At 38.0% G+C, this 23,869-nt stretch overlaps 1 protein-coding gene across 1 annotated transcript in view; it reads right to left on the reverse strand.

Annotated features, from left to right (window-relative positions):
- The window catches only part of LOC125096203 (phospholipid-transporting ATPase IB-like), a 220,820-nt gene that overhangs the window by 13,232 nt on the left and 183,719 nt on the right, over positions 1-23,869 (reverse strand). Inside the window, 4 exon segments of the mRNA XM_047722951.1 lie at positions 2,045-2,140; positions 9,453-9,541; positions 19,381-19,488; positions 22,126-22,182. Coding sequence (XP_047578907.1) covers positions 2,045-2,140; positions 9,453-9,541; positions 19,381-19,488; positions 22,126-22,182 — 350 coding nt within the window.

The raw sequence follows: 23,869 nt of genomic DNA on the forward strand, positions 1-23,869 counted from the left end.
CACTTCATCTGTATCTTTGGGGTAAACACCCAGTAGTGCAATGGCAGGGTCATAGGGAAGCTCTACTTTTAATTTCTTGAGGACTCTCTACACTGTTCTCCAAAGTGGCTGCACCAACTTGCATTCCCACCAACAGTGTAAGAGGGTTCTCCTTTCTCCACATCCTCTCCAACACATGTTGTTTCCTGTCTTGCTAATTTTGGCCATTCTAACTGGTATAAGGTGGTATCTCAATGTGGTTTTAATTTGAATCTCCCTGATGGCTAGTGATGATGAACATATTTTCATGTGTCTGATAGCCATTTGTATGTCTTCATTGGAGAAGTGTCTGTTCATATCTTCTGCCCATTTTTTGATATGATTATCTGTTTTGTGTGTGTTGAGTTAGAACTCCTCAAACTCAAAAATTTTTTAAAAAGTGCATTTTGTCCTCTTTACCCAGGTCACACCATCTCCATGCTTAACACAGTACTCCAAATATAGCAGGCATTCAGTATAGTTAAAGACTAATTCTTTGCCTTATAATTCCTGAAAGCCCACCTAAAACCTGAGGACATGCCAGGCTTCATGTGTCTGAAATAGAAGTCTGTTATTACTGAGAAGGAGCATGGTATTTTCATTCAGAAGAACACATAGTTTATGGCAGACCATTGGAACTGACCTCTCCCTGGAGATAGTTTGGGTATAGAGATTAAAAATGTTAATACACATTAATTTCTAGCATTTGGCCTATTGTTCTTCAAGGCCATCAGATCAGGACCAGTGGGAAAAAGGCAACAACTGTGAAAGCAAACAGTGTAATTTGTTGTCTTCTTCCAAGGGAATGGGAAAAAGAGAACAATTCTAGGAGAAGCCCTGGTCCTTTTCTCCTACAGTGCACTTCCCTGACTTCCAGTAGCCACAGCTTCATCTAGAGGGGAGAACACAGACCCTGGATATCTAAACCTTTTTGCAACAATACGCAGGGAAAAGTGGCAGAAATTAGCAGATTCTCTGGCTCAACACAGAGATCTGGGTGTCCACTAACCACCAGAAGTTAAAATAAAGTTAGGATATACAAACTTGATGCACCATCTGTTAGAATAATAGCGAGGAAGGTTGTGAAAGGACAAAGCTTTCTTTGAAAACATGTGAGGTGAAATGGAAACATGATTTTCCAAAATGAGTCATTTAAAAATTTTTTTTTGGTAAAGAAAACCATAAGGAGGTATCTCAAACTAGTTGTGCATGTGTATGTGTGTTTATGAAGGGACAGTATGTAAGGCACTATAAGCCACTGAAAGGGTCTTGTCTTTTTCTGAGTGATAGGGGAGGTCGTGGAAAGGCAGAGAACAGGGAGTGATATGTCTGATTTACACTGCCAAAGCCTCTTCCCTCTGATTACTACAGGAAGGGCCAGAAGCAGAGATACCTGTTAAGAGGCTACTGAACTAATCAGAAGAAAGATGATAGGGGCTGGACCAGGGCAAGATCGTACAGATAGTTTAAGTGATCTAATTCTCAGTATATTTTGAGGTAGGAACAACAGGATTTTCTGACATGATGGGTGTGGAATAGCAGAAAAGAGGATGTGAGCGTGACTTCAGGATTTTTGGCCTGAGAAATTGGAAGAATGAAGTTGCCATCCACTGAAAGGAGGACATTAGGGGGAGCTAGTGTGGCAGCCTAGGAGTCTGTGCTGCTGGGGATGTGAAGTTCAAGATACCTGTTTGACATGTGCTTAATAAGCTTGGGGAAATCATGGAAAGTGTGGAAGTACCTGGGAGGGAAATGTGGGAAGAATGAGGAGAACAGGGACCACCTGGGAGACTCAGTACATTAAGCATCTGACTCTTGGTTTCAGCTCAGGTCCATGATCTCATGAGTCATGGGATCGAGCCCAGCATCAGGCTCCACATTCAGTGGCAGTGGGGTCTGCCTGGGGAGTCTCTCCCTCTTCTCCTCCTCCACTTGCTCTTTCTTCCTTTCTCTGGAATAAACAAATATCTTTAAAAAAATGAGAACAGCTTTTCAACAAAAGTCAGGATAAAGAGAACAGCCTCACCTCCTTCTAAATATTATAGGATGAAATCTTTGAGCTCTGCTACTTTCCATCTCCCGAACTTCCTCTAGTAACGTTCTCTTGCAGGTATTTCTAATCCTGTATTATGTGGAAAAGATACAGAATAACACATGAGCTTTACACACTCTAAGCAACAATTTCTCCCCTCTTGAATAATTCTGGGCATCCCTTACCTAGAGGCCATATGATAGGGTACAATGCAGCAGGCCCAGTCTTCCTGTGAAACCAGACTCTATTTTCTTAGTAGCTATGAAGCATTACCAGAAGGGATACTGGAAAGAGCCGGGTAGTGCCCATTAGTAACCAACCACCTCAAATACAGACTTCCATGCAAATCTACAGATCTGAGTGTGTGTCTAAGCCACAGAGGGCTCTGATTCTGGAGGAGGCCATCTGTATGAATTCAGCCAGACAGTTGAAGATTCATAGGAGTGACATGATTCTGTATGACTTTTTCTACCATGCTCACTATTCCACAATCTTGATTCTTAAATTTTCAGCTGTGTGCTACCTCCAACCCTCACTTAGGCAAAGAGACCTAGGACTAAGTGTGCCATTTAGTAGCAGTAGTAATGGTAGAGTGGTTGTGTCAGAGCTTCATATATCAGGTGTGCATATTTGAAACGTGCAAAGCAACCTAGACAGATACTCTCCATTTTCTGTGGCAACTTATTTTCACTGGGGCATCTATCTCTGTCTATATTCAAGCATTCATCATTTATCCACACATGTAGGAGAACCTTATGTTTGTCTTGTCTCTTGAACACAGGTAGATAATTATCAAATCATTCTGAACACCCAGAAAATCGATCTGGGGAGAAAAGAAGCCACATTGTAGAAGGTAGGAGGTGTGGTGATGTGACCTGGGGTAGAAAAGAATCACTGGTGCTGTAGAGGGGAGGAAGCCCTATCACAGAGAATGAGAGAGAGAGAGAGAGAAAGAGAGAGAGAGGTGTGCACAGGGGATTACACAAGAAAACACTTCCCCCAAACCACTGACTGGGAAAATGAAAGGGGCTGATTATCACAAGTTTTTGTAAGTGGTGGAGCTGAAAATCTGAAGTTTAAGAAGTCTGTGCCATTGCTAGAATTGAGCCTGATGGACATAGCAGTGTTACTATGGAGAAGGAGGGCAGAGGCCCAGGAGTGGACATCATGCTCTGAGGATCCCCTGCATCACCCTGGGAGAAACTGTTCCCCTTTCTGGAGTATGTTTGGGAGAGGTGACATTGCCTCTGAGGGGACAAAAGAGCCAGCAGGCACTGTTGAGCTGCCCTGTTCATTAACATACGAGTAAAGACACCTGCTGAGGGCAGTTTACTGGATGCTGGCTTTTTGCTATGCTCTACCATAAAACCCCAACCCCTACTTAGTAGGGGGACTGCTTTTCTGTGACAAACCTGTCCCAGCCACAGCCCAGCAAGAGCCTCCCAAAGAGGATCAGTGCAGTCTGCACTGTGACTGCTCCCCCAAATTTGGAGTTTTGAAAACTATTTGCATGCCTGAGATAAAACACAGGAGTACTACTCCACCAGACAGGCAGATGGCTTGGACACAGACAAGGTGAACGCAGGGCTTTGACAGAAGCCTGGGACACAAGAAGGGAGATTGTTCACTTTTATGTGAGGGCTTCATGAACAGCTGCAGACGTGAACTCTCTCCGGGGAAGAGAGCAGACTGACGCCATTTTTTACCCCTCCCATCAACATGGACAGACTTCAATGAGCAGAATAGTGCACATAGTGGATTCTGGAGCTGCTTACACCAAGCCCTGATTGCTCTGCAGGTGCCTTTTTTAATAGGACAAGTGTGACTGAGAGCCAGAGCAACAGCAGAGCCCTTCCCCCAGAAGACCAGCAACCCCCTTCCACCCCGCAAGCACAAGGTCTACTAATCATAGAGTGCTACAAAGCTTCAACTCTAGAGGAAATAGGACCAAGCAAAGGTTTTCCCAACACACAAAAACAGAGACCTAGACAAAATGTCAAGTTGGAGGAATTAATCCCAAAAGAAAGAACAAGAAGGGGCCATGACCAGGGAGCTAATCAAAATAGGTATAAGTAATATTCCTGAACCAGAATTTAAGACAACAATCATAAGGATACGAGCTGGGCTTGAGAAAAGCATAGAAGAAACCAGAGAGATGCTTATTGCAGAGATAAAACACCTAAAAACTAGTCAGGCCAAAATAAAAAAAATGCAATAACTAAGATGCAAAACCAACTAAATATAATGACCATAAGAAGCAGAGGATAGAATAAGTGATACAGAAGATAAAATTATGGAAGCCAATGAAGCTGAAAAGAAGAGGGGAAGAAAAATATTCGATCATGAATGTAGACTTAAGGAAGTCTGCGGCTTCATAGTGTGTAATAACTTTTGTATCATGGGAGTCCCACAGGAAGGGAGAGAAAAGGGGCAGAAGGTTTATTTAATTAAATTGCAGCTAAAACTTCCCTAATCTGGGGAAAGAAACAGGCATCCAAATCCAGAAGAGACAGAAAATTCTTATCAAAATCAACAAGAGCATAAGTCAATCGGAGAAAGACAACTATCATATGATCTCCCTGATATGAGGGAGAGGAGATGCAACATGGGGGGTTAAGGGGGTAGGAGAAGAATAAATGAAACAAGATGAGATTGGGAGGGAGACAAACCATAAGTGACTCTTAATTTCACAAAACAAACTGAGGGTTGATGGGGGGAGGGGGTTGGGAGAGGGGGGGTGGGGTTATGGATATTGGGGAGGGTACGTGCTATGGTGAGTGCTGTGAAGTGTGTAAACCTGGCGATTCGCAGACCTGTACCCCTGGGGATAAAAATATATGTTTATAAAAAATAAAATTTAAAAAATCAACAAGAGCCAGCCAACACCAAGACATGACATAGTAAAATTTGCAAAACACAGAGATAAGGAAAGAATCCTGAAAGCAGCAAGGGAAAAGAAATCACTAACCTACAAGGGAAGACAAATCAGGTTAGCAGCAGATCTCTCCATAGAAACCTGGCAGGCCAGAAGAGAATGGCATAATTTATTCAATGTGCTGAATAGGAAAAAATATGCAGCCAAGAATACTTTATCCAGCAAGGCTGTCATTCCCAATAAAAGGAGAGAGAGTTTCCCAAACAAACAAAAACTAAGAGTTTATAACCCTAAACCAGCCCTGCAAGAAATATTAAAGGGGACTCTATGAGTGAGAAAGACCACAAGCAACAAAGACTGGAAAGGAACAGAAAAACCTCCAGAAACAATAACTTTATAGGTAATAGGGGATAAATACATATCTATCCATAATTACTCTAAATGTAAATTACTCTAAATATAAATGCTCCAATCAAAAGACATAGGATCATCATGTCAAAAGAGATGAAAAAACCAAGACCCATCTATATGCAGCCAGCAAGAGAACTGTTTTATTTTATTTTTTAAAAGACTTTATTTATTTGAGAGCACAGAGCAAGTAAGAGAGAGCATGAGGTGGAGGGGAGGAGCAGAGGGAGAGGCAGGCTCCCATGAGCAGGTAGCCCAACACAGGGCTTGATCCCAGACTCTGGGATCCCAGAGACTTGGGATCAAGCCCTAAACCAAAGGCAGATATTTAACCACCTGAGCCATCCAGGTGGCCCAAGAAAATCATTTTAGACCTAAAGACACCTCCAGATAGAAGTGAGGGGATGGGGGAACCATCTATCATGTTAATGGATGTCAAAAGAAAGCCAGTGTAGCCATACTTATGAGACAAACTAGATTTTAAACCAAAGACTGTAACAAGAGATGAAGAAAGGCCCTGTATCATAATAAATCATAATAAAGGGGTCCCAGGAGAATTCTACCAGACAGCTAAAGATGAGTTAATACCTATTCTTAAACTATTCCAAAAAAATAGAAAGGAAAGGAAAATTTCCAAACTCATTTTACAAGACCAGCATTAACTTGATTCTAAAACCAGACGAAGACCCCACTAAAGAGGAGAATTAGAGGCCAATATCCCTAGTGAACATGGATGCAATAACTCGCAATAAGATACTAGCAAATTGAATCCAACAGTATATTAAAGGAATTATTTACCACGATCAAGTGGGATTTATTCCTGGGCTGCAGGGATGGTTCAATATTCACGAATCAATCAGTATGATACACCACATTAATAAAAGGAAGAATAAGAACCATATGATCCTCTCAATAGATTCAGAAAAAGCTTTTGACAAAATAAAACAGCAATTCTTGATAAAAACCCTCAATAAAGTATGGATAGATGGAACATATGTCAACATTATAAAGGCCATATATGAAAGAACCACAGCTAATATCATCCTCAATGGGGAAAAACTGAGAGCTTTTCCTCTAAATCAGGAAAAATACAGGAATGTCCACTCTCACCATTATTATTTAACCTAGTACTGGAAGTCCCAGCCTCAGCAATCATACAATAGAAATAAATAAAAGGCATCCAAATGGCAAGGAAGAAGTTGACATTGACTACTTGCAAATGACATGATACTCTATGTGGGCAACCTGAAAGACTCCACCAAAAAACTGCTAGAACTGATACAAGAGTTCAGCAAAGTCACAGGCTATAAAACCAATGTACAGAACAGCAGAAAGAGAAATCAAGGAATAGATCCCATTTACAATTGCACCCAAACCCACAAGATACCCAGGTGTAAAGCTAACCAAAGAGGTAAAAAGATCTGTACTCTGAAAACCATAGAATACTGATGAAAGAAATTGAAAATGACACAAAGAAATGGAAAAAACATTCTATGATCATGGATTGGAAAACAAATATTGTTAAAATGTCTATACTACAAACAATTTACAAATTTAATGCAATCCCTATCAAAATACCTCCATTTTTCACAGAGCTAGAACAAACAATGGCAGAATTTGTGTAAAACCAGAAAAGACTCCACATAACCAAAGTTAATGTTGAATTGTTTATCTGAGATGGCATTTTTAAATGAAGTCCCATATACCCACAGCACAACCAAATTCATTCGTTAAGCTTGCTGTAAAATGCTGTCACTAAAGCCACTGGGCTTATAGGGGCAGTTCTTTTGGCTCTGTTTTGTTTTTTACCTCAATATATCTGTTTCCTTTACTAATCTATTTACATTTCCTGTTTATAACATATTCTATGATTCAGAATGATTTAAAAATCTTGGTACAATCCCAGGAAGACACTTAAGTGAAAATTAAGCAAAAATTGTGAAATGATTCAGTGAAGTAAGTCAAGCAGAGAAAGACAATCATCAAATGGTTTCACTCATATGTGAAATATGAGTGAATATGAAATACGTAATATAAGGAATAGAGCAGAGGATCATAGAAGAAGGGAGGGAAAACTGAATGGGAAGTCATCAGAGAGAAAAACCATGAGAATCTTAACTATAAGAAACAAACTGAGGGTTGCTGGAGAGGTGGTGGGTGGGAGGGATGGGATAACAGAGTGATGGGCATTAAGGAGTGCACATGATATAATGAGCACTGGGTGTTATAGGCAACTAATGAATCATTGAACACTACATCAAAAAGTAAAGGTGTATTAGATGTTGGCTAATTGATCTTTATTAAAAACTGAAATAATTCAAACATACATGTTACTTGGATTTTAAAAGACTGTGCATACTACTAAAATACTTTTTTTTGAGCTACATAGCACTTACACAAAAGTATAAACTTCAAAGATTTCACAGTCCCCTTTGACTTACATACCTTCACACCTGTATTTACCATATTACAAAACAAAACAAAAACAAAGAAAAATGGTATGCTAAATTATCTTTACTCACAGAAGAAAAAGAGGTCTCAAGTAATTAAAAAGACAACAACAGGGGCACCTGGGTGGCTCAGTGGGTTAAGCCTCTGCCTTCGGCTTAGGACACGATCTCAGGGTTCTGGGATCGAACTCCATATTAGGCTCTCTGCTCAGTGGGGAGCCTGCTTCCCCCTCTCTCTCCACCTGCCTCTCTGCCTACTTGTGATCTCTCTCTCTGTCAAATAAATAAATAAAATCTCAAAAAATAAATAAATAAACAAAAAGACAACAACAAATTCAAGATTATCATTACTTGCCTTGAAAATGCAGTTGGGAACTTGCAGACAACCTTGGCTATACTCAATGGTAGAGAAGATGCTAACATACTGATAGGATGATTCTAACATAAGCCCCTCAGTTCTCAGTGTACCTTTATCTCTTCCTGGAAATCTGGAATCTATACCTAGATGAAGATATCACTGGGGAATCAATTCACAGAAGCCACAGGTTTTACTTTTATTTATTTACTTTTTTGTTATCTTCAGTTAGCCACCCCATTTAGTACATCATTAGTTTTTGATGTTGTGTTCAATGATTCATTAGTTGCCTATAATACCCAGTGCTCACACATGCCCTCCTTAATACCCATCACCCAGCTACCCCAGCCCCATCACCCTCCTCCCCCTCTGAAATCCTCAGTTTATTTCCCCAGAGTGCAGAGTCTCTCATGGTTTGTCTCCCTCTCTCATTTCCCACCCTCCAGTTTTCCCTCCCTTCCCCTATGGTCTTCCATGCTATTCCTTATGTTCCACATATGAGTGAGACCATAGGTTTTAAAAGATCCAAGTTAACACCTACAGTCGATACCATGGATCAAAATTAATATTATCCCTTCTAGAATATTTCTTTCTCTGCATCTTAGTTTGAAATTTATAATGTTTTAGAGCTTTGTTTACATTGTAGATTATATACAATGATCTTATGTAAGTTATTTCTGATTTTGAAAGCTTGTAATTTCACGGATTCTTTGTACTACCTCAGGGATTTCAGGGATTTCTAGCACCTTAGTTTAAAGGTTTTTTTTTTTTTTTTTTTTCTGTGTGATTTGGTTAAAAAAAAAAGTGGGAGGATTCTGTAATCTAATACATATTCTGGGAGAACTATATTTGATAGATTCTTATTCCAAATACTTTTTAAAAGAAGAATATCTGTCTAATTTGAATATCTCCCTCCTAGTTCTTATTTTATTATTGGCTTTTAATTTGTGATCCTCTGGTATCAGCTTTTGGTTCCTCTAAAGTGCAAAGAAGCTCTATAAATCCCACTTCTAGAGAGTAAATGGATGACCTTTCAGGAAAAAAAAATCACAAATTAGGTAATATCACTATAAATTTCTACCTCTCGTGAGTTTTGATGCTCTTTTGTTGTTTGTTTGTTTGTTTCTAAATTGAGTGCTGGTAAATCAGTGGCAAAAGCAGAAAGCATTCACTTCCTCTAAATGTTCCATGACTTTTAATATTCAAAAAATGGCCAAATTTTAAATTTAATTTGATGTGAAAACCATATAATTGGAAAACAACAATTAACTATTACAGCTTATCTTTTGGTTACTACTTCATTTTTCAACTTACGATTTCCATATTAAATTTAGAATCAGGCACACAATGGGGACTATGAAAAAACCCAGCCAGAAGTATGGGCAAACCAGGACCATCTTGACCTGCAAATAAACAGAAATGAAGAGTATTTAAATAGGAATCTTTTAGTTTGTCAGGATTGGGTACCAAGTGCAACTCTCAGTTTCTCTTCTCCACAAAAACCTGGAGGTGCAGGTTTGGATACAGTCATAGGGTCTAGAACTACTAAACCAATGTACACACATAACACCAAACAGTAGTATTAGCTACTTAATTTAATAGGATATTTTATAAACAACCAACTAAATAACTATTTTGATCAAGTAAGTTGTATTTCAGGAATGCAAGAGTGGTTCAACCTTATATTACCTAGCAATACACCTTTAACTTCCAGACATTTTGTGTAAGGCAATTTTGCCATTATAGTCCCCTGGGAAAACTCACTCTTCTCTCTGCCTGACAGATTAACTGGTAACAGATCACTTTAATTCAATAAGGACTGAACTGACTTGAGACTGGGTAAGGCTCTGCATTGTATATATATTTTTAATTTTCTGTATATTCTAATAGTTCAACATCTTAAAAAACCTTTCTATCTGAAGACTGCCCCTCCCAGGGCTAGTCTATTCTTAGAGATAGTAAGATCTCAACTGGGAGGATGCCTTTGCTCTGCAAATTCAAGGGCTAAATCCACAGCCCTATCTCCTCTATCTGGCCCATACACCCCAGGAGGCAATATTCCTCTGCTGTAATCACCCCAGAACCAAGAACCAGGCAACTAGAAACCACCTATAGGCCAAAACCTGCAAAAATCACTCAAACAAGCCATTCCTGGGCTGTTTACCCACTCTGCCTTGCTTTCCCCTTGAAAAACCCAATAAAGGCGAGGCCTAAAAGCTCCTGAGCTCCTGTGTTCTGTCTCCTGAAAACCTTGGTATTTTTCCCTTCTGGCCCCATGTGACATTCTGTGATTTATCTTTAGGAACTGTGAGAATGATAAATTTTGTTAAAATGGCAATAGTAAGTCCTTACCTATCAGTAGTTACTCTAAATGTAAATGGATTAAATTGTCCAATCAAAAGACACAGAGTGACTGAATGGATAGAAGAAAATAAGATCCAGGTATACCTGGGTGGCTCAGTCACTTAAGCATCTGCCTTTCACTCAGGTCATGATCTGGGGTTCTGGGATCCAGCCCTGCATTGGGCTCCATGCTCAGTGGGGAGTCTGTTTCTCCCTCTCCCTCTGCCCTTCCCCCCACTTGTGCATGCTCTCTAAGAAAATCTAAAAACAAAAATAAGATCTAATAGTATGCTGCTAAGAGACTCACTTCAGCTTTAAGGACACATAGGCACAAAGTAAAGGTATTGAAAAATACATTACAAATAAATGGTAACCAAAAGAGAGCAGGAGTGGCTGTACTTGTATTAGATAAAGTGATATTCAGGCCAAATTGGTCACAAGAGACAGAGAAGATCACTGTATAGTATGGGGGTCAATTCATTAAGAGGATATAAGATTTGTAAATTATTTGCACTCAGCAGTGTTGCACCTAAGTATTTAAACCAGATACTAATGAAACTGAAGGAGAAAATTAGAACAATATAATAGTAGAAATTCAATACTCCACTTTCAACAATGGATAGATCATTTAGACAGAAAAATCAATAAGGAAACAGCTTACATTAATACCACAATAGGCAAAATGGACCTTGTAGACACATACAGAACATTCGATCCAACAGCACAAGAATACACATTCCTCTCCAGTGCACATGGAACACTCTACAGGATAGATCACATCCTGGGCCACAAAGCAAAAAGACAACCTACTGAATGGGAGGTATTTGTAAATCATATATTCAATCAGAAGTTAATATCCAAAATATATAAAGAACTTATAGAAGTCAATGCCAAAGAGAGAGAGAGAGAGAACAGAAATAAATATTTCAACTAAAATGGGCTGAAGACACAAATGGACATTTTTCTAAGGAAGATTTGCAGATAGACAATAGACAAATGAAAGGATGCTCAACATCCCTAATCATCAGAGAAATGTAAGTCAAAACTACACCTTATACCTGTCAGAATGGCTACAATTAAAATAAAAAATAACAACTGTTGGTGAGAATATGGAGAAAAAGGAATCTTCATGCTGTCAGGAATGTAAATTTGTGCAGCCACTGTGGAAAACAGTATGGAGGTCCCTCAAAAATTAAAAAGAAATACTATATGATCCAGTAATTCTGCTACTAGGTATTTACCCAAAGAAAAGGAAAACACTAATTCAAAAAGATACATACATCCCTATATTTATTGCAATATTATTTATAATACCCAAGATATGGATGCAATTTAAGTGTCCATCAATAGATGAATGGATAAAGAAGTGGTGTGTGTACACACACATGTGTATGTATATACACATACATACATATACACATACATACATATACACAATGGACTATTATTTGGCCATAAAAAGAATGATATCTTACCATTTATGACATCACAGGTGGACCTAGAAGTATTATACTAAGTGAAACACATCAGACAGAAAAAGACAAATGCCATGTGATTTAACTTACCTATGGAATCTATAAACAAATGAATAAATCTAAATACAGAGAACTGGTGGTTGCCAGACAGTTGTGGGTGAGAGGATTGGTGAAAAGGGTAAAAAGGAGTGGAAGGGATAGGCTTCCAGTTGTGGAATGAGTAAGTCATGGTATTAAAGGTATAGCACAGTGAATATAGCCAAGGGTATCATAAGAGCATTGTATGCTGATAGATGGTAGTTACACTTGGAAGTGAGCGTAGGATAACATATAGAGCTGTTGCATCACTATGTTATACACTTGGAATTCATAAAATGCTGTAGGTTAGTTATATTTTAATTAAAAAACAAGACTCAACAAAAATAGTTCAGAAACAAAAAAGGAAATTGGAAAATATCTTTAGACAAACAAAAATGAAAACACAACATACCAAAACCGGGGTATGGCAAAAGCAATTTTAAGAAGAAAGTTTATAGCAATAAATGTTTATATCAAGGAAGAAAGGATCTCAAACAGTCTAACTTAAAAACTTAAAGAACTAGATGGACATCTAGGTTCTTTCCATAGTTTGGCTATTGTAGACATTGCTGCTATAAACATTCGGGTGCACGTGCCCCTTTGGATCACTACGTTTGTATCTTTAGGGTAAATACCCAGCAGTGCAATTGCTGGGTCATAGGGTAGTTCTATTTTCAACATTTTGAGGAACCTCCATGCTGTTTTCCAGAGTGGTTGCACCAGCTTGCATTCCCACCAACAGTGTAGGAGGGTTCCCCTTTCTCCGCATCCTCGCCAGCATCTGTCATTTCCTGACTTGTTCATTTTAGCCATTCTGACTGGTGTGAGGTGATATCTCATTGTGGTTTTGATTTGTATTTCCCTGATGCCGAGTGATATGGAGCACTTTTTCATGTGTCTGTTGGCCATCTGGATGTCTTCTTTGCAGAAATGTCTGTTCATGTCCTCTGCCCATTTCTTGATTGGATTATTTGTTCTTTGGGTGTTGAGTTTGCTAAGTTCTTAATAGATTTCGGACACTAACCCTTTATCTGATATGTCATTTGCAAATATCTTCTCCCATGCTGTCAGTTGTCTTTTGGTTTTGTTCACTGTTTCCTTTGCTGTGCAAAAGCTTTTGATCTTGATAAAATCCCAAAAGTTCATTTTTGCCCTTGCTTCCCTTGCCTTTGGTGATGTTCCTAGGAAGATGTTGCTGCAGCTGAGGTCAAAGAGGTTGCTGCCTGTGTTCTCCTCGAGGATTTTGATGGATTCCTTTCTCACATTGAGATCCTTCATCCATTTTGAGTCTATTTTCGTGTGTGGTGTAAGGAAATGATCCAATTTCATTTTTCTGCATGTGGCTGTCCAATTTTCCCAACACCATTTATTGAAGAGGCTGTCTTTTTTCCATTGGACATTCTTTCCTGCTTTGTCGAAGATGAGTTGACCATAGAGTTGAGGGTCCATTTCTGGGCTCTCTATTCTGTTCCATTGATCTATGTGTCCATCTACAGACGAATGGATAAAGAAGATGTGGTATATATACACAATGGAATACTATGCAGCCTTCAAAAGAAATGAAATCTTGCCATTTGCGACGACGTGGATGGAACTAGAGGGTATCATGCTTAGCGAAATAAGTCAATCAGAGAAAGACAACTATCATATGATCTCCCTGATATGAGGGAGAGGAGATGTAACATGGGGGGTTGAGGGGGTAGGAGAAGAGTAAATGAGACAAGATGGGATTGGGAGGGAGACAAACCATAAGTGACTCTTAATCTCACAAAACAAGCTGAGGGTTGATGGGGGGAGGGGGTTGGGAGAGGGGGGTGGGGTTGTGGATATTGGGGAGGGTATGTGCTGTGGTGAGTGCTGTGAAGTGTGTAAACCTGGCGATTCTCAGACCTGTACCCCTGGGGATAAAAATATATGTTTATAAAGCTGTAAAAAAAAAAAAAAAAGAAAAAGAAAAAAGAAAGGATGAATACCCAAGTTTTGTAGCAACATGGACGGGACTGGAAGAGATTATGCTGAGTGAAATAAGTCAAGCAGAGAGAGTCAATTATCATATGGTTTCACTTATTTGTGGAGCATAACAAATAGCATGGAGGACAAGGGGAGATTGAGAGGAGAAGGGAGTTGAGGGAAATTGGAAGGGGAGGTGAACCATGAGAGACTATGGACTCTGAAAAACGATCTGAGAATTTTGAAGGGGTGGGGAGTAGGAGGTTGGGGGCACCAGGTGGTGGGTATTGTAGAGGGCACGGATTGCATGGAGCACTGGGTGTGGTGCAAAAATAATGAATACTGTTATGCTGAAAAAATAAAAAAAAAAACTTAAAGAACTAGAAGAACAAGAACTAAACCCACAGCCAAAAGGAAGGAAATAATAAAGATTAGAGCAGGAATAAAGTAACAGGATTCTAGGATGATGGCAGAATAAGAAGCCATGGGGATCTGTCCTTGCCCTAAACAACAACACTGCACTCATAGAATGTGTCTGTTTTTGAACTCTGAAATCTATTGAAGGCTTGCATATTACAGGGGGTGACTTGAATGGTAAATTGTGCTTAGCTTTGGTCAATTTCAGCTCTTCGTGCAGTAGCATTACCCATCATGTATTCCCAGTCAAGTGGCACATATTTCTGGAGCATCTTGCTTACAAGATAGGGGAAACTGACTAGGGGAAAGTTTTCCAAATATTGGAAGTCTTTGCTCTGATCACTGATTGCTGCTTCTGATCACAGAGGTGCAAAGAGGGGGACCGCAAGTGTTGTTGTACATCCTTGCATTGTTCCAAGCCCCTCCCCTCTGACTGAAGTGACTTCACAGGGCCTTTAAGCACAGGAACTCTTTGTCCACTCCATTTTTTTCCACTTTTTCCCCTTTTAGGAGCCAGACAAATTTAAAACTAGGACATTCAAAACCAGCTATATATACAAGAAAAATTAGAAAGTGACCACTTGTGCCCAGGGAGAAGTCAGGAAGGACCTAAGAGGACATTAAGTATATACCTCAAATTAATCCTCAGCACAGAGGCAGCCTTACAATAAACAAACAAAAATAACAAAACAAGCAAACCCTGGGGAAAAGGGGAAATTCTATTTCCAGAGTTACCACATTATTAGATTTTAATTTCCAGTGTTTGACTAAAAATTCATAAAACACACAAAGAAATAGGGAAGTATGTCCCATTCAAAGGAAAAAATGATCTTTAAAAATACATAGTCAATTTTAGTTTATTTTTATGTATGGTGTAAGAAGTCCAGTTTCATTCTTTTGTATGTAGCCATCCAATTTTCCCAACAACGTTTGTTGAAGAGAATGTCTTTTTTCCATTGCATATTCTTGCCTCCTTTGTTGAAGATTAATTGACCATATAATCATGAGTTTATTTCTGGGTCCTCTATTCTGTTCCATTGATTGCTGTGTCTGTTTTTGTGCCAGTACCATACTGCTTTGATTACTATAGATTTATAGTATCTTGAAATCTGCAGTTGTGGTATTTCTGGGTTTGTTCTTCTTTTCCTTCTTCTTTAGAGAGAGAAAAAGAGAGAGAGACGGGCAGGGGGAGGGTAGGAGAGGGAGAGAGAGGGAGAGAATCTTAAGCAGGTTCCATAATCAAGCATGGAGCCTGACATGAGGCTTGATTTCACAACCACGAGATCGTGACCTGAGCTGAAACAAAGAGATGCTTAATCAACTGAGCCATGCAGGTGCTCCTGTTCTTTTTCAGTATTGCTTTGGCTATTCAGAGTCTTTTGTGGTTCCAAACAAATTTTAAGATTACTTGTTCTAGTTCTGTGAAAAATCCTGTTGGTATTTTGACAGGAATTGCATTAAATGTGTTTATTCCTTTGGGTAATACAAACATTTTAACAATATTTGTTTTCTCAATCCATGAGCATGAAATATCTTCCCATTTGTTTATCATCTTCCATTTCTTTCATCAATGTTTTATAGATTTCAGAGTGATGAAACTGTTATCTCTTTGGTTAAGTTTATTCTTAGCTATTTTTTTTATTTTGGGTGCAATTGTAAATGGATTGTTTTCTTAATTTCTCATTCTGTTACTTCATTATTAGCATATAGAAATGTAACCAATTTCTGTATATTGATTTTGTATCCTATGACCTTACTATATTCATTTATAAGTTCCAGTAGGTTTTTTTGGTGGAATCCTCAGGATTTTCTATATATAGTATCATGTTATTTGCAAATAGTGACAGTTTTACTTCTTCCTTACCAATTTGCATGCTTTTTATTTCTTTTCTCATCTGATTGCTGTAGCTAGGACTTCCAGTATTATGTTTAATAGAAGTGGTGAGAGTGGCTTTTTATTTCTTTTCTCATCTGATTGCTGTAGCTAGGACTTCCAGTATTATGTTTAATAGAAGTGGTGAGAGTGGACATACTTGGCTTATTCCTGATCTTAGGCGAAAAGCTCTGTTTTTCACTGACATTATCAATTATAATACAAAATTTATGACAATTTAAATATCCTCTCTTAAATGGGAACAAAATGAGCTATCACCATTCCCTTACTATAGTACTTATTCTACCACATTTATGAATTAGGGCTAATTTTAATATTTTATTATTTAAAGACACTTTATCAGGGCATAATTGGCTTACAATAAACTGAACATATTCAAAGTGAACAATTTGCTATGTTTGACATCCACGATGCCCATAAGATCATTATCACAATCAAGACTATACCTAGCACACCAGGATTCTCCTTATCCTGCAGTGTAAGCATCCCTTCCTGCCCTTCCCTGCCATGTGCCACCCACTACCCTCTCTCCAGTTAACCACTGATCTGCTTTCTGCCACTATAAATTTGCTGGAAATTTTTACAAACAGATCCATACGCTTTGTAAACTTTTTGGCCTGGTTTATTTCTCTTTACATAATTATTTTGACAGCCATCCATGTTGTTGTATGTGTGAGTAATTTCTTGTTTCCTTTTTATCACTGAATGATATTCATAATAATGTGGTGATTTGTCTTTTCATTTACCTGTCATTGCACTTTTTGGGATTATTTCTAGTTTTGGCCCTTGCAAACCAAGTTGCTATGAATATTCATATTCAACTCTTTGTGTGGACATACGCTTTCACAGGGAGCAGAATGACGGGGTCTGACGGTGTATGTACATGACACTTTTATGAAACTGCCAAACGGCTTTCCAGTTTCACATTCGTATGAGCAGCATATGAGAACTGCAGTAGCTCCACAGCCTCATCCACTCTTGGTGTTGACATTTTTATAATTTTATCCATGCTAATAGTTGTGTGTTGCTATCTCGTTTTGGTTTTAATTTGTATTTACCTCACAACGAATGCTGTTGAGCATCTTTTCATTTGCTTTGTTAGTCATATATATTCTTTGGTAAAGTATCTATTTGAGTATTTTGCCCATTGTATAATTTGGTCATTTTATCTTTATTATTTGCCTTCTTCTTCTCAGTTTGGGTTTCATTTGTCCTTTTTCTAGTTTCTTAATGTGGAAGCTAGAGCTGTTTATTTGAAAACATTCTTTTTTACAGATGTAGTGCTAAAAATTTCCCTCTAAGTACTACATCAGTTGCATTTTACAAAAATTAACATGTCATGTTTTCATTTTCATTTAGTTCATAATGTCCAACTTCCTCTTTGACATATAAAGTATGTCAATTGCCCTTACCTCCTGGACTGACTTTAAAAGTTTTTAAAAGATTTTATTATTTTTTTTGATGGAGAGAGAGGGCACAAGCAGGGGGAGCAGCAGGCAGAGGGAGAGGGAGAGGAAGAAGCAGACTCCCAGTTGAGCAGGGAGTCCGATAGGGGGCTCAATCCCAGGACCCTGGGAATGTGACTTGAACCAAAGACAGGTCCTTAACTTACTGAGCTACCCAGGTGCCCCTGGATTGACTTTGAAACAGTGCATGTATAGGTTGAGACTTTAAGATACTCAGCAGAAAACAGAGAGCAGGCTGAAAAATCAAGCCAGACTTGGTGCCCACCCAATATTGGGGAGAGAGCAATTGTAGTTTAAGACTTGCCAAATGGGAATGCCCTTGGTGAACATCCAGTGTCTTCTTGAGATCCCAGAGAAGCTGTGCCCTAGAAGTAAATGCCTCAAGTTGGAAGAGAGTACTACACTCTGGGAATAAGGCCATGATAGTTAATGGCAAAATAAACTACACTTGGCCCTGTCAAAGTACCATGCCTATGCCTCTCATTTCTCTATGGCTACAACTTCTTGAAGGTTTTGTCCCTAGTACAGGCATTTCAGCAGCCTGAGACTCTGAATTCTACCTCCCCCTCCCAGTAAGATCACTGCATTAACTTTGGGCTCCTCTTCTTGTACTGTAAACTGAGAAATGTTCCTAGGGAAGATGCTAGGATAAGGAAGAAAAAGGCTTCCCTTCTTTCAAGAATCATATCCTCAAGTATTACTCTGTTGGTTTCTAGCCAATGTTTTCAAATAATTCTTATATCTTGTTCAGTTTTTAGAGTTGTTTTTGTCAGACTTTTCTAATACTGGCCACTTAATCATGGCCGAAACAGGAAGTCTCTTAAAATTCTTATTTCCTAAGAATTGGGCTGACTTAAGCCAGGGGTACAAGGGTCATCACTTATTTCCACAGAGAAAGACAGTGAGTATGACAGACAGGTAGACAGACAGGGATTGAACTGGGCAATTCTGGACCAGTGTTCCTCTATTTGGTAAGTGACTGACTTTGGACCAAGGCTATTTCTAGTTCTACAATCACGTAATTCTGTGATCCATTTTGTAAGCGCCATAGGCCTAATCCCACATTATAAGTATAGACAAAGTAGAATTTAGAAATATGTAAATAATTATAAAAATCTAAAAAGTATCACTTCTGAGGTTTAACATAAGCAAAATAACAGTTTCATGAGACTTTAAAATATTTAGAAGCTGGAGCTCCCGGAGCTCCGAGAAATGTCTATTCTGCATAAACATTTCAAATAATGTTTTCTTAGTTGCCATGCATCCTTTCCAAGTACCAAATAGCACATAGTACATTACATGAAAAAACATAACTACAATATTAGCAATTTTAGATGATTCTGAAGTGATTATAGCTTTTATCAGTTATGCACAAAAGGTAAACATTTTGGAAACCATAGTTAACTTATATAGTTTGAAGTAATGAGATTTTAGTTAAAATAATATTTAAAACATCAACCAGAATTTAGTTGGATCACCAACTATTTCTAATTGCATTGATTTTCTATTTTCTTTTCAAATGACTTTGAGAGTAGATAACATAAGCTTTTATATTAACAAACATAGGTTTTCAGGAGGGTCGTAAAGTATACTCACCACTGACAATTAATAAAACTAACCTGTCCTGCCATTTCAGGAGCAATAGGAATGGTCGGCCATACGAAAGAGTAAATTGCAAAAAACACCAGCCATATAATTATGCTTCCCCAAATGGCGATATGACTAAACTGCAGAAAGAAAAATATTACAGAAACACTTCAACCTTGTCCATTTAAAAGAAAAAAAAAGACTCTATCAACTGACAAAATCATTTGTCTAGGTCATATGTACTCATAAGAAGAAAAATCTTTTGATTTCTTAATGCTTGAGACTTCCTTTCTTCTAAGAGCCTTCTCAGAATATTTTGCTGTGGATTAAAGGAGCCATTGTTTAAAGCATCTAAACCAACTATCTTGTCACCTAAGCCAAGTGATATTCAGTGTCTTCAGGGAAACTGTCAACTCTCAATCAGAGTTGATTCATACAATTCATAGGTTATTCAATGAGACTTCTGCTTCTGCCTACTTATTAAAACAAAGATCTCTTCAGAAAAAAAGTTTGAACAGAAAAAGTTTGACCCTATCATATCTATTCTGCATGAATAATTCTGGATCAATGGCAGAAGTTGTGACTCTTAGATTGACTGAAACTGGAAGGTCTTCTGCACATATCAAGGATGTATGTCATTCAGATTGAGGATGTTGGTTGAGGGATCACAGTCTGTGCCTGGAGCTAGGAACTGTGACACATTCTTAATTGTTAATGCTAAGGAGGTAGGTCCTTCTGTTGATCTGATCTGTTGCCGCGTATGATTTGTGTTAGCAGAAGAATCATAAGGAAAATGAATAGGAGACCTGCATTCTAAACCTGGCTGAGCGGGGCATCTCAGAGTTACCATCTGTGTACAAATCAGTGAGTCAAGAGATGATTTATAAAGGACTCAAGTGCTCTCATTCTATTAGGTACTACTCACTACTTAATCCTACCTGAACAGCAAAAATATGGAGGGAAAAAACCCCATCTGCTACTTCTCAGAGTATTTATTGTTTCTTCTTTGAGTCATTTTCAGAGGTAGTTTTTACACTCTTTAGAAATAATCTCTTACTCAGAGGATTTCTCTGATTAAATAAAACTGGTCTCCTGAGGACTCTCTCTTATGACCATGCAGGAGATAATGGAGAAGAGAATCAGATCAAGACTGTGAACTTTAAACTTTTCAAACACTTCAGTGTATTTTCATGCAACTATTCCTTTATTGTTGGCATTAACACATGAGTTGCAATACAAGGCATTTTTTGTGGCTTAAAGAGTATTTTCAGGTAGGTTTGCATCAGGACCATCCCCTTGGGGGCAAGAACGAGCCACCATTGCTGCTCTGAGATATATTTTATTATCTCCCTCTGCCCTGACTCATTTTCTGTACCTAAACAGTGGCTGCCAGCATTCTCTTCCCCAGTGAAGAAGCATGGCCCGTACTAGATCCTCCCCATGGGGCAAAGTAGCCTATGACCGAAAGTGAGAACCAGTCCATTTTCTTTCCTGCCCCAGTCCCCAGGCTCCTTCCTATCTAATATGTGAGCTGGAGGGCAGGAGCCTCGTAGCACGTAGGCCAGAAAAGTTTTGTTAAGTCTGCTTTGGCCTTGAAATACTACCTTATTCACAAATGATATTCACCATATGTAGATAGTGTAGGTGGTCATGGATCAAAGGAGCACTCTTACTGAAGAGAATTTAGCAATAATTAAAAGGAGGAATAGAAAATCATCGTTTATTTATGTAATCTAAGGTAGTATAATACATACAATTGGTGTGCCTTATGTATTGCTAATAAAATATTTTTGCTCAGAACACTTCAGTCCCAACATTGTGTTGACGTTCCGTTGGGGACAGGAGCAGTGAGAACTCTATGTTGATTGCATTGGAGAAGAAATACATGATATACTACATAATCGAAGCTCTCCAGAGGTGATAGGCTCTTAAAAATTAATTTTCTCTCATAAACTTTTGAGTACAACTTGGAAAGCAATTTATTTATGGAGTATATGTGTACATGTACATATAGATTCACTTTAGTTATTGACCAGTTCATAAAAACATTCTCCTTATTAGAAGTTCTACTTTTAAGAATATCTTAGGGAAATTATTACTCATATCTGTTAAGGACACGTACTCTGTGTTCATAACAGTACTGATTATATATTATTTACAGTAACAGAAGTTAGAACAATTATTCTAAAAATAATGTAAATAAGCATCCAGGTGATAAAATATTATATAGTCATTAAATAAGATAAAAATATTAAAGATATAGAAAAATGTTGAAGATCTAGTATTAAGTGAAAAAAGCAGATTACAAAATATTAGCTACCTTAGAATTCTATTTTTATGAAAACAAAACCAAACCAAGCACACATAAAACAAAGACTGAAAGAATAGAACAAAAGTCAAAATGTCCATGTCATTGATACTGAAAGGTATGGGCAATTTGTATTTCTTTCTTTTTCTGTATTTGCTAAATTTTCTATTATAATTCTGTTCCTTGATAATAATAATGAGTTAAGGATCTCATGTAATGCTAATGTAAGAATCTCTAATGTCATGATAAATTGAATCTATTTCTAAGATGTAAGGCAGGGAAATGAATATTTTAAGACATTAGATTGCTAATATGCCACCATCCAGTTTAAATCATCACTTGAATATGCAAAACAGAGGGTAGGTAAAATAGGAAGACAAGAAATGCTTATCACTTTTCCAAACCTTAGAAGTAAATCAACATGCAAACAACTACACTGGATTGAGGAAGTACCCTCAAGAATACTCACTTTATTCCAAGATTGTGTCTCCAAACCAGCTTTCAGACAGACAGTAACAACTACGTACTGTGCAAGGAGATGAGAAGGGGAAACAGATTGGAAAAATGTATTAAAATTACCATTAGAATTCATGTCACCTCCCTCTTCCCCGATTCCCCTCACCCAATCCCTGTTCTCCATGTCCATTGAATTCTGGTTTCATAGGTTTTGCTAGGTTTTAATTGAGGAGAGAATGTAGTACTTTTTAATTAATGTTTCATATGTAGAAGCCCTTTAACATATGACAAAAATCATGCTTATATTATATATATATTTACATTCTTTATAAATAGCATGGAAGATTTTTTTCTGATTAGAAACCCAAGTGCTATTGATAAAAGGCACAGCTGAACAGGGTAGATTGAAATCATTATAAAGAGCATTTTGGCTACTCTTGGCCTTTTGCATTTCATATATACATATTTTAGAAATAGCCCATCAGGCATCTGGGGCTTTTGATTGGAACTATAATGAATCTATAAATCAACTTGAAGAGAGCTGATTTCCTCATAGTCTTGACTTTCCAATTAATGAGCATGATATATTTCTCCATTTAGATGTTCTTAAAGTCTATAAAGTCTTATAATTTTCTTCAGTGGTCTTGGACATCATTTGTTAAATTTGTTTGTGTTTTTCCTTTGTTGGATACTATGGTAAAATAGTATATAATTTTTCTTAATTTTCTAAATATTTACTGCTGGTATGTTGAAATATAATTGGTTTTTAAAACATTGGCCAATAGCCAGCAAACTGCCAACCTCTTTTATTGGTTGTAATATTTTATTTGTAGAATTTTTTGCTTTTTCTGTGTATACACATATATCATCTCTGATTGAAAATCAATTTTTCCCCTTTTTAAGGCTTGTGCTCCTTTTTTCATCTTCTTACTGTGTTGATTGGTAACTCCTCCACAATGTTGGAAAGAGGTGGTAATACTGAGCAACTGTCTTATTTTTCATCTTATTCTTAGTCTCAAAAAAAAAAAAAGCTCTCGGTGTTTCATTAAGTCTGATTTTGTCACAGTGTGGGTTCCTGTGCAACAACAGATATGTGATATACACTGCGTGTTTAAGATCCTGCTTTTGAAGCAGACTTTATGTTCATTCCCTAGCTCTAGATTCAACATTCTAGCTAGCCTCCATCACCTCATCTAAACTATTCCAAAACCTTAAAGTTGCCAAGGCCCTGGCCTCTACCTACTGCTCCAAGTTCATCTTTGCCATTATCCTGAACCTCCCTTTCCCAACACACGGTTCACACTGTCTCTAGTTCCATTGGCCTTCTTTAATTCCCTGAAAACATTAGGGTGGCCTCTATCTCCCTGCAGGTTTACTGTATCCCTCCAGGCACTATTTTTGGGCCTAGTACTTCCTCCGACCCACTGGCATGGAAACAGTGTATCAGCAAAGCTGAGTAAATGATCTCACTATGCTGACCCTGCCAACTCTACCATTTCTCCTTTGGCATCTCATTTTGAGGTATTTAGCATTGGTGTAGTCCCCTTTCCTTCTTTAACTGCTGTGCTAAATTTATTTTGCTATAATTTGTTAGTGGTGGTTTTATTATCTATATTCCCCCCGCCTTTGGAGAGAGAGATTCCATGAGATCAATTTACTCTTGCATCTTAACAAGGACTGTATATCCATTTGTATATATGCATACATATCTGTATGTGAGGAGGTCTGAAAAGAAGGAAACTTGCTGTATGCATATG

The sequence above is a fragment of the Lutra lutra genome, chromosome 3 (assembly GCF_902655055.1).
Source record: "Lutra lutra chromosome 3, mLutLut1.2, whole genome shotgun sequence".
Classification (NCBI taxonomy): domain Eukaryota; kingdom Metazoa; phylum Chordata; class Mammalia; order Carnivora; family Mustelidae; genus Lutra; species Lutra lutra.